This window comes from Bufo bufo, chromosome 9, assembly GCF_905171765.1.
Source record: "Bufo bufo chromosome 9, aBufBuf1.1, whole genome shotgun sequence".
NCBI lineage: Eukaryota > Metazoa > Chordata > Amphibia > Anura > Bufonidae > Bufo > Bufo bufo.
The window spans coordinates 58,303,672-58,322,460 of NC_053397.1; the positions used below are offsets into that span (position 1 = coordinate 58,303,672).

Here is an 18,789-nt window from a genome sequence, read left to right on the forward strand (position 1 = left end):
GTGCCGAGACCATCTTTATACACGTCCCGGCTTGGCCTCTTCTCAGGAGGTAAAGAACTGGGAATCTATAGGTTTTCAGCCTGGTGTGAGGATGAGCAGATGACAAGGTGACATATGTTGTGCAGTCAGCTGTGGAGTCATCTGTCACCTCAAGAGGATGGAGACAAGGAAATGCACGCGATACAATGTATCCCCCTGCGCAGCCAAGTATCATTTATAGAACAGTTCAAGACGCAAGCTGTCACCTCGTCTGACGTGTCCCGTTTTAGTAACCACTTGCATGTAATCATTTTAGAGCATCTATTTTTATAACAGATCCTCCATTATCCCAACTAGAAGTTTATAAATGAATTGCCAACCGTCTGGGGCTTTTCACTGCACAGTCTGACACTATCTAACCAGTGCGCAGGTTGTGCAGGGACCCCCCCCCCCCCAACTGTTAACACCCATCTGGACCTCCACTGCAAACTTCTAGCAGGAATAATATAAGAACCGCACAATACAGAGATAAGACTACACATTCCAGAATTGCCATTACATGCAGGATTTCCCGGACTGAACAAGGCTCATTTAACCCAAACTCACAGCATCCAAATGATTTAGGACGCTGCGGGTTTACGCCTGACCACGGCTCTACTGAGCTACGCTCACGGCATTAGGTCAGCACAGTACACCCATGGTGAGGCAGGAACTCACAGCATCACAAGTCATGATGATGGTGTGAGATGGGGGTCAGAGGAGCAGCGTTCAATCCGGGAAGTACAGCCACACGAAACGCGTTTCTCAGATCGAGCACGCCCATGTGAAATTAGCCTTTTTAGCGATTTTCAGGTCTGACCACTGAGATCCTGGCTGATCGCTAGGCAGTCTCTACCATCCGTTCAGCTCACCTTTGTCATATGGTCTTGCATTATATTCATGTGGTCAGCCGGAAAAAATAAATAAATAAGCGAAGCAGAGCCACTGCATTTTGCAATGCCGGACAGACGCCCACCGATCAGACATTGGTGACATAATGTAGTGCGAGACGGAACGACGCATTTAATAGAAGATAATCAAATGGAAGATACGTGAAATGCAATAAGATAATACTACGGGCATCTAAAGGAACTAAGCAAGACGGACAGGCAAACAGTAAGGAAATCATAAAGCACATCCACAATAAACAGGAAGCGCTGTCTACTAAGAATGTAAATATCCTGGAAGACAGAAGAAAGTCTACACTGCAGTCACACTTCAAGGCTGGATGACCAGAAGCTGGAAGGAAGCGCCATCATTCTTAGGGCTCAGTCACAATTCTTAGGCCCCTTTCACACGAGCGAGTTTTCCGCACGGATGCGATGCGCGAGTTGAACACATTGCACCCGCACTGAATCCTGACCCATTCATTTCTATGGGGCTGTGGACACGAGCGGTGATTTTCACGCATCACTTGTGCGTTGCGTGAAAATCACAGCATGCTCTATATTCTGCGTTTTTCACGCAACGCAGGCCCCATAGAAGTGAATGGGGTTGTGTGAAAATCGCAAGCAAGTGCGGATGCGGTGCGATTTTCACGCACGGTTGCTAGGAGACGATCAGGATGGAGACCCGATCATTATTATTTTCCCTTATAACATGGCTATAAGGGAAAATAATAGCATTCTGAATACAGAATGTATAGTACAATAGGGCTGGAGGGGTTAAAAAAAATATATATATAATAATAATAATTTAACTCACCTTAATCCACTTGATCGCACAGCCGGCATCTCTTCTGTCTCCTTTGCTGTGTGCAGGAAAAGGACCTGTGATGACGTCACTCCGGTCATCACATGATCCATCACCATGGTAAAAGATCATGTGAACGATCACAGGTCCTTTTCCTGCACACAGCAAAGAAGAAGACAGAAGAGAAGCCGAGCTGCGCGATCAAGTGGATTAAGGAGAGTTAAATTATTATTTTTTAACCCCTCCAGCCCTATTGTACTATACATTCTGTATTCAGAATGCTATTATTTTCCCTTATAACCATGCTATAAGGGAAAATAATACAATGTACAGAACACCGATCCCAAGCCCGAACTTCTGTGAAGAAGTTTGGGTACCAAACATGCAGATTTCTCACGCGCGTGCAAAACGCATTACAATGTTTTGCACTTGCGCGGAAAAATCACACATGTTCCCGCAACGCCCGTGTGAAAGAGGCCTTAGTCTTCACTTTCTAATGGACTGTAATGATAACTGGGCAGCTGGCACCGAGAAGAGGTAAGAGAAAATCATCATCACCGATCTTCAATCATCGTGCGCTATCATGTCCTCCATTTACCACACTGCTGTCTAGCGCATGGCGTCCAAGAGAGTTGGCAGTGATGCTTTTCATTGGCAATGAAGATCATCCTAATAGGAACGACTATTTAATCCCATGGAACCTAAGGCCGCAGTTTTACCCCACTGACATAAAAAACAAACAAACATTCATGTGATAAGAACATAGTCCTACAACTTTACAAATCGCTAGTCAGACCACACATGGAGGACTGTGTACAGTTCTGGGCTCCTGTGAACAAGGCAGACATAGCAGAGCTGGAGAAGGTCCAGAGGAGGGCAACTAAAGTAATAACTGGAATGGGGCAACTACAGTTCCCTGAAAGATTATCAAAATTAGGGTTATTCACTTTAGGAAAAAAAAAGACGACTGAGGGGAGATCTAATAACTATGTATAAATATATCAGGGGTCAGTACAGAGATCTCTCCCATCATCTATTTATCCCCAGGACTGTGACTGTGACGAGGGGACATCCTCTGCGTCTGGAGGAAAGAAGGTTTGTACACAAACATAGAAGAGGATTCTTTACGGTAAGAGCAGTGAGACTATGGAACTCTCTGCCTGAGGAGGTGGTGATGGTGAGTACAATAAAGGAATTCAAGAGGGGCCTGGATGTATTTCTGGAGTGTAATAATATTACAGGCTATAGCTACTAGAGAGGGGTCGTTGATCCAGGGAGTTATTCTGATTGCCTGATTAGGGGAATAAAAAAATTCCTTCCCGACTCCAAAGTGGGGAAAATTGGCTTCTACCTCCCAGGGATTTTTTTTGCCTTCCTCTGGATCAACTTGCAGGATAACTGGCCGAACTGGATGGACAGATGTCTTTTTTCAGCCTTATAGACTATGTCACAAGTAATATCTGGACATAATAAGGGGGTCTTCCGGGACCCAGTGGGTCCCACAAAGCCCCCTTAGTTACACAGCACACACCTGTAGGAGAAAGTTTGTAATATACTCAGCGGAAGTTACGTGGATCGGCTGCTCACTCCTCTACCGATAATCCAGCCTCTGCCGACATCATGTCCTTTACCACAGTGGATGGCGCTACACCTAATCCTTTTCACGGGGCACAGTTTTAGGCCTCATGCAGACGGCAGTTGGCCAGCCGTGGCCGTATTGCAGCCTGCAAACATGCAGGCACCAGCCGTGTGCTCCCCGCATCACGGATGTGGACCCATTCACTTAAAGTACTTCCGTGGTGTTTCTGTCCGTGCCTGCGCACCTCAAAAAAAAAAATAATAATAATAATAGAACGTGTTCTATTTTTTTGCGGTGTGGACGGATCACAGACCCATTCAAGTTGAATGGGTCTCGATCTGTCCTGGCCCCCGTGCAGACGTTGCCCGTGCATTGTGGACCACAAATTGCGTTCCTCAATGCACGGAATAAGGCTTTAGGCTAAGCTCACATATGCATGCAGGACTTACTATCCAGTCAAAAGCTGGCATTTATGTCAGAAAGCAGACAGATCCCATAATAGTCTATGGGGATCTGGCGTTGTGCGGCCGTATACGGCTATGCTAGATACGGTAAACTCCGGCAGTCTGTTCTCTGCCGGAATTAGCGAACAGATATGTGAACATAGCCTCCAAAGCGGATGTGACGTCCTGTCCAAAGCCCAGGCCGGAAACCTGGCAAAGGATGGGACGTGAACAGAAGGTGGATTTTCAGAAGAGGAGCTTCACGTGACTGGGTTCCTGGACGGCTGATCCTTCCTCAGAAGCCTTCTCTTAGGTCCCTTTCACACGAGCGAGTTTTCCGCGCGGGTGCAATGCGTGAAGTGAATGCATAGCACCCACACTGAATCCTGACCCATTTCTATGGTGCTTTGTACATGAGCGTTGTTTTTCATGCATCAGTTCTGAGTTGCGTGAAAATCGCAGCATGTTCTATATTCTGCGTTTTTCACGCAGCCCGGGCCCCATAGAAGTAAATGGGGCTGCGTGAAAAACGCATTGCATCCGCAAGCAAGTGCGATGCGTTTTCCACTGATGGTTACTAAGAGATGTTGTTAGTAAACATTCAGTCTTTTATCACGCACGTGAAAAACGCATCAAAACGCATTGCACCCGCGCGGAAAAAACTGAACAACTAAACGCAACCGCAGACAAAACTGACTGAACTTGCTTGCAAAATAGTGAGAGTTTCACTGAACGCATCCGGCCCCAATTCGCAACGCCCGTGTGAAACCAGCCTTACAGGTCTGTACAAGTGTGGAACCCCTTTACTGCATATACACCAGGTATGAACAAGACCATAAAGGACTTATTCTACAACTACAGTTAGGCCTCTCACGAATCACGACATGTGCCGTCCGTGGTTTCCACAGACCGCTCACGTGCCCATTGACATCACAGAAACATGCGCTATTGTGTCTGCGATTACGGATCCTTCACGCACATTATAGTCTATGGGTCCGGACACAAACATGGATGCCGTCCGTGTTTGGTCAGTGGCTTTATGGACTGTTGCAAAAAGTTGTTCAGAACAGGGCATTGTGGGAGTTGTAGTTTCAGAACACCTGCAGTGGCGGAGGTGGCAGATCCCTGTGGCGGTCGTTAGAACGTGATTCCCATCTACAGAAGACGGCAGATCAGTCACAAATATCTCTCCTGGGATACCCCACCTCCCCTTTAAGTTGCCACACGCATCATATAAAAAAAAGGTCCAACAAATCTAGGTGGACGACATAAGCTTTTGCACAGGACAATGACTGGGAATGAACAGTATGTTTCTGATCGCCGCTAGCTCATTCAGCAATCATCTCCTCCGTATGCGGGGGAGGGGGGGAAATCAGCGATCGCTGCTGCGATCATACAGATTCACTGTTGCCAGCAGATTCCTGTTCACACCGAGCAATGTGCTGCCGACAAACGGCGCTTTTAGAGGTCACAGAAAAGATACAATCACCCAGTGGATGAATGACTGGTGCTTGTTAATACCCGATAATTGTCCCAATCCTTAGGGTGTGTAAAAGGGACCTAACAAATTTACACTAAACCTGGTGCTGGTGGCGGCCGTTTACAATCTGTTCTGAAAACCACAACTCCCAGCATGCTGCAGCTTGACTGTTCTATAGACACAGGCGCGCACACACACATTTCCAGTGTATACCGCAAAAGTAGTAATGACGTAAGCTGATCTGTCCCTATACAGGCGCGCGCGCAGCACAACCGGCTTTACTCTCATCCGTTAATGGAATTTGGTCTGGCGATTGGCTTCCTTTTCAGAGCAGATTATCATTCTCCTAAAGCAATAGAGTCGTACAAGGAATTACCTACAAAACAGCAGGAGGGGGGGGGGGGGGGCACCAGGTGAAAAACCTAAAAAGCAGTCTGGCCACCTCGACTATGAGGTCAATGAACCACGTTACCAGGACACTGAGGAAAACAAACCAGGACTTACTTCTTGTGACATCTCCCAGTAACGGCGCGCACACAAGGAAGTGAACACCGCCACAGAGCCCAGTAAAGGAGCAAATATAGAAGGCGTCCTCCGCTGTAAAGAGTGAGCAACACTCAGCGCCAAAGGGTTAATAGAACGACTCACACGCTGTAACATACGGTACAGTCAGCATCCGAGGACTAGATGGCGCTATATAAATGGACAGTATGATCCGTGTTCTCTGAGATCACACTGTACAGCCAAACCATATCCAGGGCGCCAGGACTTAGGCTACGACCGTATTTCGGATCCGAATCTTTTGCAGACTGCACACAGACCCATTCATTTCTATGGGTCCACAAAAAAAAAAAATAATAATAGTCCGCATCCATATGTCCCTTTCAGAAATTATAGAACGCGTCCTACAAGCATGGCCATTTCTATTAACGGGACTGTGGCAAATGCGGACTGCACACAGAACTTATCCGTATTTCCCGGATGCGCAACTTGGAGACCATGAAACGGAGACTCCATTTTTTTTCCTATAATAAACTGGATTTTTATTTATAGGCTTCGAATAGTTTTAAAAATGACCAGTATCTCCATAAAGATACATTTACACTTGTTTTATTTTATTTTATTTTTTGCTGCAAAAATGCCAACTCTAGATATTAGCCGAAGGTCTAAGAGCAGAACAGACGTTTCTTTACCTACTGCCATTTTTATTAATTAGGTGGCGTATTTGTGTCTTTTTGGTTTCTTTCCCAAAAATGGGGCAGGTTGGAGCACTAGGATGTTTGTCATTAGGTGTTTTGCCAAGGCCTTCTCTATAATAGGGGAACAGACCATGAAGAAAACACCAAGACACAATCTGGAAGAAGTATCAGGACTGGCGCTCACATTCACCAGTTTTGATGCCCTTATGCGCCACAGCGAGATGCGCTTCTTCATCAAATAGGCGCATCTGTGGGCACCAGAAACTCAAATCTATAGCAGCGGGGGGCTGGCGTAGACTTGAGCTATAACATGACAGTTTCTGCCTTAGGCCTCCTACATGAACGTGTGCGCCCCGTGTCCGTGCTGGGGGCAGCCGCAGCGGTTCGCGGACCCATTCATTTTAATGGGTCCGCAATCCGGCCGTTCCGCAAAAAGATAGGACATGTCCGGGGCTGATCACCCCACCCGCACCCCACTCCATTTTCGGAAAGTGGCAAACCCAGGGTTATCAGGATGATAAGTCGCCACCATAGTTTTTTAGTACCTTTTTTGGTTTGTTTTTCGCCGCACAAAATGACTGATGATATTAGCTGAAGGTCTATAGAATATATATGTTTTCTAACTTAGTGGCGATTTTCTGCGTTTCACCATTACAAAAACACGCAGAGTGGGAAGAAAACACAAGTGGCTTTTACGGCATTTTTTTTTAATGTTACAAAAAAAGCCAGCACAAGTTTGCGTGTGAAGGAAGCCTAAGGACTCGAGCACACAAACGTGTTTTCATTACGTGTCCATTCCGTTTTTTTTTTTTTTTTTGCAGGAACCATTCATTTCCACGGGTCCGCAAAAGAAATGGAAGTTACTTCGGGTCCATTCCGTTTCCGTATGTCCGTTCCGCAAAAAAAATATAGAACAGGTCTTATTATTGTCCTGCTTAAGGACAAGGATAGAACTGTTCTATTAGAGGCCAGCTGTTCTGTAAATTACGGAATGCACACGGACGTCATCTGTATTTTTTGCGGACCGCATAATACATACACAGTCATGTGCATGAGCCCTAACGGTACCGTAACACGTTGCAGATTAGGCCTGTTTCACACTGTCGGCATAGTTCTGGCAGAGAACAGCCGGCCAGAGCTCTCTGGATCTGGGACTGCTGGACGTTTCCGGAATGCCCGCCGTTCCGTCGACTATAATGGGGTCCGGTGGAGGTCTGGTCGCTACCTGGCAAATATGTGGATGATTCGGCCGGACAAATACCAGTGCACACAGCATTATTTGTCTGGTCGAATCCCAGCACGTTTGCCGGGTAGTGGCTGGACCCGATTATAGTCCATGGGGTTGGCAGGCATTCCAATAACATCTGGCAGAGTTCTCTGCTAGAACAGCCTGACAGAAGCTCTGCTGCCAGTTGAAAGAAGACTAATATGCGTTTTTTCCAGCATGGATTTTCATGTGGAAAAACCACAACATAAGGGCTCGTGCACATGGCCGTAGTAGCGTGCATTCCGCGGGGCAGAATGTCCGGCCCATTATTGAACCGTCCTATCCTTCTCCGTAATGCGGACAAGAATAGGACGTGATCCATCTTCTTTGGCAGGTGCCACAGAACAGATGTGCGGACAGCACACTATCTACACTGAAGTGACTGGGTCCGCATCTAACCCGCAAAACATGAGGACCGGATGCGGAGAAAAAAATAATAATATATAAATACGTTCATGTGCATAATCCCAGATACAGCACCGGTAAAGTGAACGAGATTTGCCAAATCTCATGTACATTTTGTGGGGTCTTTATGTGCGGATTTTGAAATGTGTGTCACCTGTTTCTGCAAATTTCCCTCTCTGTGATCCAAAGGGTGAGATCTGGGGGCGAATCCATGTGAAAACCCGCGGATTTTGGTGTCAAAGACCTGTGTGGAAATTCTGTTTGTAAACCTGTAGCCTAAGGCCCCTTTCAGCGAGTTTTCCGCGCGGGTGCAAAACGTGACGTGAACGCATATTGTCTGCACTGAATCCTGACCCATTCATTTCAATGGGTCTGTGTACATGAGAGGTTTTTTTTCACGCATCAGTTCTGCGTTACGTGAAAATCGCAGCATGTTCTATATTCTGCATTTTTCACGCAGCCCTGGCCCCATAGAAGTGAATGGGGCTTCAGTGGAAAACGCATTGCATCCGGAAGCGAGTGCTTTTCACGGATGGTTGCTAAGAGATGTGGTTTGTAAACCTTCAGGCTTTTTTTTATCACGTGCATGAAAAACGCATCAAAACGCATTGCACCTGCATGGAAAAAACTTGCAAAATGGCGCGCGTTTCACTGAACGCATCCTGAGCCAATCCGTCACGCTAGGGCCACTGTGAAAGAGGTCTGAGGCTACTTTAACACTAGCGTTTTAGTTTTCCGGTATTGAGATCAGTCATAGGGTCTCAATACCGGAAAAAAAACACTTCAGTTTTGTCCCTATTAATTGTCAATGGGGACAAAACTGAAGAGAACTGAACGCTCCAAAACTTATTCCGTTTAGTTGCGTTCCCATGCCGGAGAACAAACCGCAACATGTTGTAGTTTGCTTTCCATTCTGGGATGCGAAGCAAGACGGATCCGGCATTACCCCCAGTGCAAGTCAATGGGGACGGATCCGTTCTCTCTGACACAATAGAAAACGGATCCGTCCCCCATTGACTTTCAATGGAGTTCATCACGGATCAGTCTTGGCAATGTTACAGATAATACAACCGGATCCGTTCATAACGGATGTATTGTCAGTAACGGAAGCGGTTTTGCTGAGCCCTGTCGCATCAGGGAAAAAAGTGCTAGTGTGAAAGTAGCTAAAACCACACCAAAAACGTGCACAACTTCACATCCGTGACCCGTACGGACGAGGCACTTTCAGTACATCATTATTAGATTACCAGATTAAGTCGGACTTCTAATAGGTAAATCGAAACACATCCAATGAATTGCACCTAATGATTTACAGGCTTTCAGGCGATTGCATCCGGACTGCGCCGGCACCAGGGAGGCCAAGATTATCTCCATTAGGACTCATTAATGGATCAAGAAGTCTGTTAACCCATCGTAGGTATGTACTGGACCATCAAAGCTGCGTTCAGCCACAATCTAGACCACGGCCACAAGACCTGGGCGACCACAGTATCAACTGAAGCACCTGGACCCCGTGCCTCTTAGGGTGGCATCACATCCGTTCACCATAGAGTACCATTGTATGGGAAAAAAAATAAAAAAGTGTTTTTTACCGGACTGTGCCGGATACAAGAAGGTGGCATGCTGCGTTTTTGTAACCTATACGTCAATCGGAGGCACAAACCGTGACGTGAACCAGGCCTTAAGTTCGCGGTTCGTGATATCAATGTAAAGGAGATAAGATCCCACTACAGAAATCTGATAACGACCCCGTATTACAATAACTGGATACAACGCAATAAGGGGTCGTGCAAATAGCCCTAAAATCCTGGCAATAATTAGGGCAGGAAAGTTGCGTACGTTACACCAGATTGCGGAGATCCGTCACGGGGACCTGTAGAGGTGATGAGGGCTGACAGGTGAGGCGATCGCAGCGATCTGAGCGGTCTATGGGGGCTGGTAGTTAGTGATCAGAGCTGTCTATGGGGGCTGGTAGTTAGTGATCAGAGCTGACTATGGGGGCTGGTAGTTAGTGATCAGAGCTGTCTATGGGGGCTGGTAGTTAGTGATCAGAGCTGTCTATGGGTGCTGGTAGTTAGTGATCAGAGCTGTCTATGGGTGCTGGTAGTTAGTGATCAGAGCTGTCTATGGGTGCTGGTAGTTAGTGATCAGAGCTGTCTATGGGTGCTGGTAGTTAGTGATCAGAGCTGTCTATGGGTGCTGGTAGTTAGTGATCAGAGCTGTCTATGGGTGCTGGTAGTTAGTGATCAGAGCTGTCTATGGGTGCTGGTAGTTAGTGATCAGAGCTGTCTATGGGTGCTGGTAGTTAGTGATCAGAGCTGTCTATGGGTGCTGGTAGTTAGTGATCAGAGCTGTCTATGGGTGCTGGTAGTTAGTGATCAGAGCTGTCTATGGGTGCTGGTAGTTAGTGATCAGAGCTGTCTATGGGTGCTGGTAGTTAGTGATCAGAGCTGTCTATGGGTGCTGGTAGTTAGTGATCAGAGCTGTCTATGGGTGCTGGTAGTTAGTGATCAGAGCTGTCTATGGGTGCTGGTAGTTAGTGATCAGAGCTGTCTATGGGTGCTGGTAGTTAGTGATCAGAGCTGTCTATGGGTGCTGGTAGTTAGTGATCAGAGCTGTCTATGGGTGCTGGTAGTTAGTGATCAGAGCTGTCTATGGGTGCTGGTAGTTAGTGAGGAGCCAGGCCTGTCATTCATTGATAGCAGTCCCCAGTCCCTCACAAGTGCAGCACAAGTAGCAGAAAGAAAGTTTCCCTTCCTGCCCGGGAGGCAGCGGCTGGACAGGGGCAGTCCCTCCCGGAGGCTCCACAACAGGTCCCCGTCCGGATCCCGCCCCAGCCCCGGGCCCCCCTCACCTGGTAGTCGGTCAGGATGATCGCCCTGTCCGGGTTGGACGCCATTGCGGTTCCGGCTGCTCTTGTCCGAGCACCTGGGGGAATGGAGGGAGGCTCCGAGCGCAACCAGGGGGAGGGAAAGAAGTCGCCCTTATTCCCCCCCTCCTCACATGAAGAGAGCGCTGGGAAACCGAGAGGAAGCGGGGATACAGGAAACCAGCAGGGAATGGCAGCACCGCCTCCTCCGCCCTCACCCTGCCCCAGCCCGCAGCCCTCTCCGACTACCGCCGCCCGTACACCGCGCCTGTCGCGCCGTTTGCGTGTCACACTGTCGCACTGGACGACGTTTTGCGACCGTCACGTGATCTCCGGACAGGGTAGTACACAACGACCCGAGGAGGGTATGCCTTGTGCCGCCTTTACCTCGGCTCCCTCTAGCGGCGGCCCCCTGGAACTGCGCCTGGAAGAGAGGATATTCCTGCTCTGCCCCGGTCGAAACAATTGTGCGACATTTTATTGTCGGGAGGCAACTCGGCGCACGTTTCTGTGATCTGTACTGAATGAAAGGATCGTGCACGGGGATATATCACAGTGTGTGATTATCTGAATGAATTCTGTTTCTTTAAAAAAAAAAAAAAAGTTTTTTTCCTGTCATTCTTTCTAAATTAAATGCATCAAAAAGTGTGAACAGGTGTCATTAGGGTTCCTTCACCTGAGGGATTTTGAAGACTATGGAAAATATCAGAGCGGACTCCACGCTGATTTTCTGCGCGGTTTTGGCGCTTCTTTTCAGCTTCCCATTGATTTCAATGGGACAATCCAAGCAGATTCCGCTACAGGACAGGCCGCTTCTTTTTTCTGCAAGTTCTGCCTCCCATTGAAATGAATTGGAGGCTTTTTTGGTGTGAAAAGCAGATTTTTGTTGCAGAATTTTCTTCGACCGAAAATCAGTTCCATTCGTCTGAATAAGGGGAAAAACCCGGATTTCTGCAAGCCCCCCGTTCAGGTGAATGGAAGTGATTTTCAGTCGCGGGAAATTCTGCAATAAAATCCGCAGCGTGTGAAGGAAGCCTTACTGAACGAGTTCTTATGCCTTATTTACATTTCCGTGAAATAAAGCGTATGCGTTTCATCTGTGCAGATGTCCGTGAAAGATCCGTGTTTGGTCTGTATGTCCGTTTTTACCCTCCATGTGTCATCCATATTTCACGGACATTGCTCAGCTGAAAATGAATTTCAAGAGCATTTCCTATCTGTCTTCCGTGAAAAATAGACGCACCACGGATGACATCCCCAACCCGTAGACTTAAATGGGCGCGTTTGGTCCGGGACATGCTTCCGCTGTTTTTCTACGGATTCACGGAACGTAAAATGTCACATAAATGTGAACAGACCATAGATTTCTCATGGGTCAGTATGCTGTCCGCTAAAAAGTGCATCCGTTTTTTTTGGCGGATTGATCGTAACAATGCCTATCCTTGTCCGCAAAACAGACAATAATAGTTATATCTTTTTTGCAGAACGGACATGCGGAAACGGAATGCACACAGAGTCATTTCCGTTTTTTTGCGGACCGATTGAAGTGAATGGTTCTGCATACGGAACGGACTAAAATAGTTGCGTATCTGTTAGTAAATAAGCCCCACGGACTGTGTGAATAAGGGCTCATGCACAAAGCCATCGTTTCGATCCACATCTGATCCAAGTTTTTTGCGGATCATATGTGGACCCATTGATCTCAAGGGGGCTGCAAAAGATGCGGACAGCACACCCCATGTGCTGTCCGCAGCTGCACATCAATTCCTCGGCCCCCATTTTGCGGACAAGGGTAGGACATTTTTACAGTAAGTAAAAAAAAAACATGGTGCCTTGCAATCAGCCAGGATATATGTTTTGCGGATCCGTGGTTTGCGGACCCCAAAACACTTACAGCCATGACATAACCGTCATTTTTCCGTTCTGATCCATCAGAACAGAAAAAAAAAATCCTGTAAAATAAAAAGGATCCTGTGCATCAGTTATGCACATTTAGCATCCATATGGGCCATTTCCGTAAAAAAAAAAACGGATGGAAATGGCGAAAACTGGAATAACTGATGCACAGTATTTTTTTTATTTTATTTTTTACAGGATCCAATTTTTTGCTTTATTTTTCTGTTTTTCTGACGGATCAGGAGAACGGAAAAATAACAGTGATGTAAACTCTCCCTTATCAATGAACTCGCCTTGAAACACATTTAACCCCTTCGGTAATCGCTCTACTCAAAGCTTTATCATAATTTAAGTCATTTTAAGTATGGTTCCTGCTCGTGGGCACCATAGCCATTGGGTCTCTGGTGTTTGAAACAGCAGAGGCCCAGGGAGAATGCCGATCGCAGACATTTAACCCTTTAAATGCCATGGTCATATGTGGCCACAGCATCTAAATGATAAAAACTCTCATGTGCAGGCAGGGCCATCTTTAATATTGATTGGACCCTGGGCAAGAATTTACTTTGGCCCCCTGGATCCTGCCTTCCCACACCGTAGCATGCAATCACGCCCTTCACCACAACACACACACACACACACAAAAAACAATCCACACACCTCGTAGAGTAGTAAACTTTAATAATGATGAGTGGCCACTAGAGGAGTTCCTGCCTTCTTTCTGAAAAGGCAGTGCTTACATTAAAAAGCTTGCAGAGACATGCTATAGACACCAGAACTACTACGTTTAGCTGTTGTGGTTCTGGTGACGATAGTGTCCCTTAATATAGAGGGGGGAAAGAATCGGCACAAAAATATCTAATAAAATGGCTGTACAATCATTCTAAAAATTTAAAAAACACAACTTCTTACACAAATATATAGTATTTTGCAGATTGCTTTTTTTTTTTTATACAATGTGCAGATAGTACTGTACTACTAACCCCTCCATCCACCCCTACATACAGGGTAATACAGCGCCACATACCTCTTACATCCAGTGACGTCTCCTCTGATGTAGATGTTCTCTTTCCTCATCCTCTCCTTTCAGACCAGACCCCCATTTTTCAGTCATTTCTCGTCTCTGCAGTTTGGCAAACAAAACCTTAGTTTACTACTTTTCCATCATCCTCCCATCTTCTGGACAAATCATCCTACCACCCCCAATACTGTGCCGCTGTGCTCCCCATTACTATACTGCAGAAACCGATAAACCCCCTGATAATACTAGTACCACACAGATTATGCCTCCTTCAACAATTATTGGCACACAGTGCCCTAAAATAACTGCGCTCAGCAGATAGTGCCCCTGACACTAATAGTGTAAACATAACGTCCCCCAAAAATAATTGTGGTAAGCTGACACTGTGCCAAGGTGCCCCCACAGTAATAGTGCTCCCAAAAGTCCCACCAATAGTAATAATTCTCTGATAGAGCACACATGGTAGTAATAGTGCTCCTACAGTGCCCCCAACATGTCCCCACTGTGCCACAGAAGTAATAATGCTCCCATAGTGCCCATACTAGTAATCATGTTCCCCTTAGACCCCCAGTAGTAATAAAGCCCATTATAATGCATAATAGTAATAATTCTCCTTATAATGTGCCAATGCAAAAAATACCCCATTTGAATGCCCCTAGTTGAGCTAATATCCCCATAGTGCCCCATAATGTGCCAGTATAAAATACCCCTATATAGAGCCCTCAGTAAATGCCCCATAGTGCTCCTCTCCCCCCTTCTTCCTAGTGCCCTCCATAATGTACCAGTATAAAATGCCCCATATATAGTGCCCCAGTAGATGCCCTCAGTGTCCCCCATAATTTGCAAGTATAAAATACCCCTTCTTAGTGCCCCCCGTAGATGAGCCCATAGTACTCCTCTCTCCCCTTCCCCATAGTACCCACCATAATGTGCCCCAGTATAAAATACCACTATACAGAGCCCCCCATATAAAATACCCCTCCTTTGTGGCCTCAGTAGATGCCCCCATAGTTCCCCCAATAATGTGCCAGTAAAAAGTGCCACCCAATAATGTGCCAGTAAAAAGTGCCCCCAATAATGTGCCAGTAAGAAGTGCCCCCATAGTGCCACCCAATAATGTGCCAGTAAAAAGTGCCACCAATAATGTGCCAGTAAGATGTGCCCCCATAGATGCCCCCAATAATGTGCCAGTAACAAGTGCCCCCATAGATGCCCACCAATCATGTGCCAGTAACAAGTGCCCCCATAGATGCCCACAATCATGTGCCAGTAACAAGTGCCACCAATAATGTGCCCCCATAGATGCCCCACAATTATGTGCTAGTAACAAGTGCATCATAGATGCCCCCCAATCATGTGCCAGTAACAAGTACCCCCATAGATACCCCCAATCATGTGCCAGTAGCAAGTACCCCATAGATGCCCCCCAATCATGTGCCAGTAACAAGTGCCCCATAGATGCCTCCGAATCAGGTGGCAGTAACAGGTGCCCCCATAGATGCCCCCCTATCATGTGCAAGTAGTAGTACCATATAAAAAAATAAACACTTATACTTACCTCTATGCGATGCAGGCCTCTTCCAGTCTGTGTCCCGTGCTGTACGGCTCAGGCGGCGCGATGACGTCATTGTGCCGCTTGCATTGGCCTATGATAGGCTGCAGGCACTAGGCCTACAGCCTATCAGAGGAACGGGGAAGTGAGACGCCTCTCCCTCCCCTGCCCCGCCGCAGCACTTCCATTTGTATGACTGTCCTGAGGACGGCGATACAGATGACTATGGAGATGAGCGCTTCCACAATGCGCTCATCTCCCTGTGCCCTGCCGCTGCCCCCCACGTCACCAGTGGCCAGCGGAGCTCAAGAGGCAGCTGCCTTGGGCCCCCCAGGAGCAAAAAGTGGCCTTACAGTCAGGTCCATAAATATTGGGACATCGACATAATTGTAACATTATTGGCTCTATACACCACCACAATTTGGAATGAAACAAACAAGATGTGCTTTACCTGCAGACTGTCAGCTTTAATTTCAGGGTATTTACATCCAAATCAGGTAAACGGTGCAGGAATTACAACAGTTTGCATATGTGCCTCCCACTTGTTACAGGACCAAAAGTAATGGGACAATTGGCTTCTCAGCTGTTCCATGTCCAGGTCTGTGTTATTCCCTCATTATCCCAATTACAATGAGCAGATAAAAGGTCCAGAGTTCATTTCAAGTGTGCTATTTGCATTTGGAATCTGTTGCTGTCAACTCTCAAGATGAGATCCAAAGAGCTGTCACTATCAGTGAAGCAAGCCATCATTAGGCTGAAAAAACAAAACAAACCCATCAGAGAGATAGCAAAAGCATTAGGCGTGGCCAAAACAACTGTTTGGAACATTCTTAACCACTTAAGGACCACAGGTTTATACCCCCCTAAAGACCAGGCCCTTTTTTACAAATCGGCACTACACTACTTTCACCGTTTATTGCTCGGTCATGCAACTTACCACCCAAATGAATTTTACCTCCTTTTCTTCTCACTAATAGAGCTTTCATTTGGTGGTATTTCATTGCTGCTGACATTTTTACTTTTTTTGTTATTAATCGAAATTTAACGATTTTTTTTGCAAAAAAATGACATTTTTCACTTTCAGTTGTAAAATTTTGCAAAAAAAACGAGATCCATATAGAAATTTTGCTCTAAATTTATAGTTCTACATGTCTTTGATAAAAAAAAATGTTTGGGTAAAAAAAAAATGGTTTGGGTAAAAGTTATAGCGTTTACAAACTATGGTACAAAAATGTGAATTTCCGCTTTTTGAAGCAGCTCTGACTTTCTGAGCACCTGTCATGTTTCCTGAGGTTCTACAATGGCCAGACAGTACAAACACCCCACAAATGACCCCATTTCGGAAAGTACACACCCTAAGGTATTCGCTGATGGGCATAGTGAGTTCATAGAACTTTTTATTTTTTGTCACAAGTTAGCGGAAAATGATGATTTTTTTTTTGTTTTTTGTTTTCTTACAAAGTCTCATATTCCACTAACTTGTGACAAAAAATAAAAACTTCTATGAACTCACTATGCCCATCACGAAATACCTTGGGGTCTCTTCTTTCCAAAATGGGGTCACTTGTGGGGTAGTTATACTGCCCTGGCATTCTAGGGGCCCGAATGTGTGGTAAGGAGTTTGAAATCAAATTCTGTAAAAAATGACCTGTGAAATCCGAAAGGTGCTCTTTGGAATATGGGCCCCTTTGCCCACCTAGGCTGCAAAAAAGTGTCACACATCTGGTATCTCTGTATTCAGGAGAAGTTGAGGAATGTGTTTTGGGGTGTCTTTTTACATATACCCATGCTGGGTGAGATAAATATCTTGGTCAAATGCCAACTTTGTATAAAAAAATGGGAAAAGTTGTCTTTTGCCAAGATATTTCTCTCACCCAGCAGGGGTATATGTAATGACACCCCAAAACACATTCCCCACCTTCTCCTGAGTACGGGGATACCAGATGTGTGACACTTTTTTGCAGCCTAGGTGGGCAAAGGGGCCCATATTCCAAAGAGCACCTTTCGGATTTCACAGGTCATTTTTTACAGAATTTGATTTCAAACTCCTTACCACACATTTGGGCCCCTAGAATGCCAGGGCAGTATAACTACCCCACAAGTGACCCCATTTTGGAAAGAAGAGACCCCAAGGTATTCGCTGATGGGCATAGTGAGTTCATGGAAGTTTTTATTTTTTGTCACAAGTTAGTGGAATATGAGACTTTGTATGAAAAAAAAAAATAAAAAATCAGCATTTTCCACTAACTTGTGACAAAAAATAAAAAATTCTAGGAACTTGCCATGCCCCTCACGGAATACCTTGGGGTGTCTTCTTTCCAAAATGGGGTCACTTGTGGGGTAGTTATACTGCCCTGGCATTTTCCAGGGGCCCTAATGTGTGGTAAGTAGGTAAATGACCTGTGAAATCCTAAAGGTGCTCTTTATCTCACCCAGCATGGGTATATGTAAAATGACACCCCAAAACACATTCCCCAACTTCTCCTGAGTACGGCGATACCAGATGTGTGACACTTTTTTGCAGCCTAGATGCGCAAAGGTGCCCAAATTCCTTTTAGGAGGGCATTTTTAGACATTTGGATACCAGACTTCTTCTCACGCTTTGGGGCCCCTAGAATGCCAGGGCAGTATAAATACCCCACATGTGACCCCATTTTGGAAAGAAGACACCCCAAGGTATTCAATGAGGGGCATGGCGAGTTCATAGAATTTTTTTTTTTTTGGCACAAGTTAGCGGAAATTGATATTTTTAATTTTTTTCTCACAAAGTCTCCCGTTCCGCTAACTTGGGACAAAAATTTCAATCTTTCATGGACTCAATATGCCCCTCACGGAATACCTGGGGGTGTCTTCTTTCCGAAATGGGGTCACATGTGGGGTATTTATACTGCCCTGGCATTCTAGGGGCCCTAAAGCGTGAGAAGAAGTCTGGAATATAAATGTCTAAAAAATTTTACGCATTTGGTTTCCGTGAGGGGTATGGTGAGTTCATGTGAGATTTTATTTTTTGACACAAGTTAGTGGAATATGAGACTTTGTAAGAAAAAAATAATAATAATTCCGCTAACTTGGGCCAAAAAAATGTCTGAATGGAGCCTTACAGGGGGTGATCAATGATGGGGGGGTGATCAGGGAGTCTATATGGGGTGATAACCACAGTCATTGATCATGCCCCTGTAAGGCTTCATTCAGACGTCCGGATGCGTTTTGCGGATCCGATCCATCTATCAGTGCATCCGTAAAAATCATGCGGACATCTGAATGGAGCTTTACGGGGGGGTAATCAATGACAGGGGGGTGATCAGGGAGTCTATATGGGGTGATCACCACAGTCATTGATCATGCCCCTGTAAGGCTTCATTCAGACGTCC

General features: G+C 46.0%; 1 protein-coding gene across 1 annotated transcript in view; it reads right to left on the bottom strand.

Moving 5' to 3' along the window:
* Positions 1-11,263, bottom strand: part of PKN2 (protein kinase N2) — a 129,736-nt gene extending 118,473 nt beyond the window's left edge. Inside the window, exon 1 of the mRNA XM_040407056.1 lies at positions 10,938-11,263. Within this exon, the coding sequence (XP_040262990.1) occupies positions 10,938-10,982 (45 nt within the window). The 5' untranslated portion in view covers positions 10,983-11,263. The remainder of the gene's footprint in view (positions 1-10,937) is intronic.
* Positions 11,264-18,789: the final 7,526 nt, after the last annotated feature.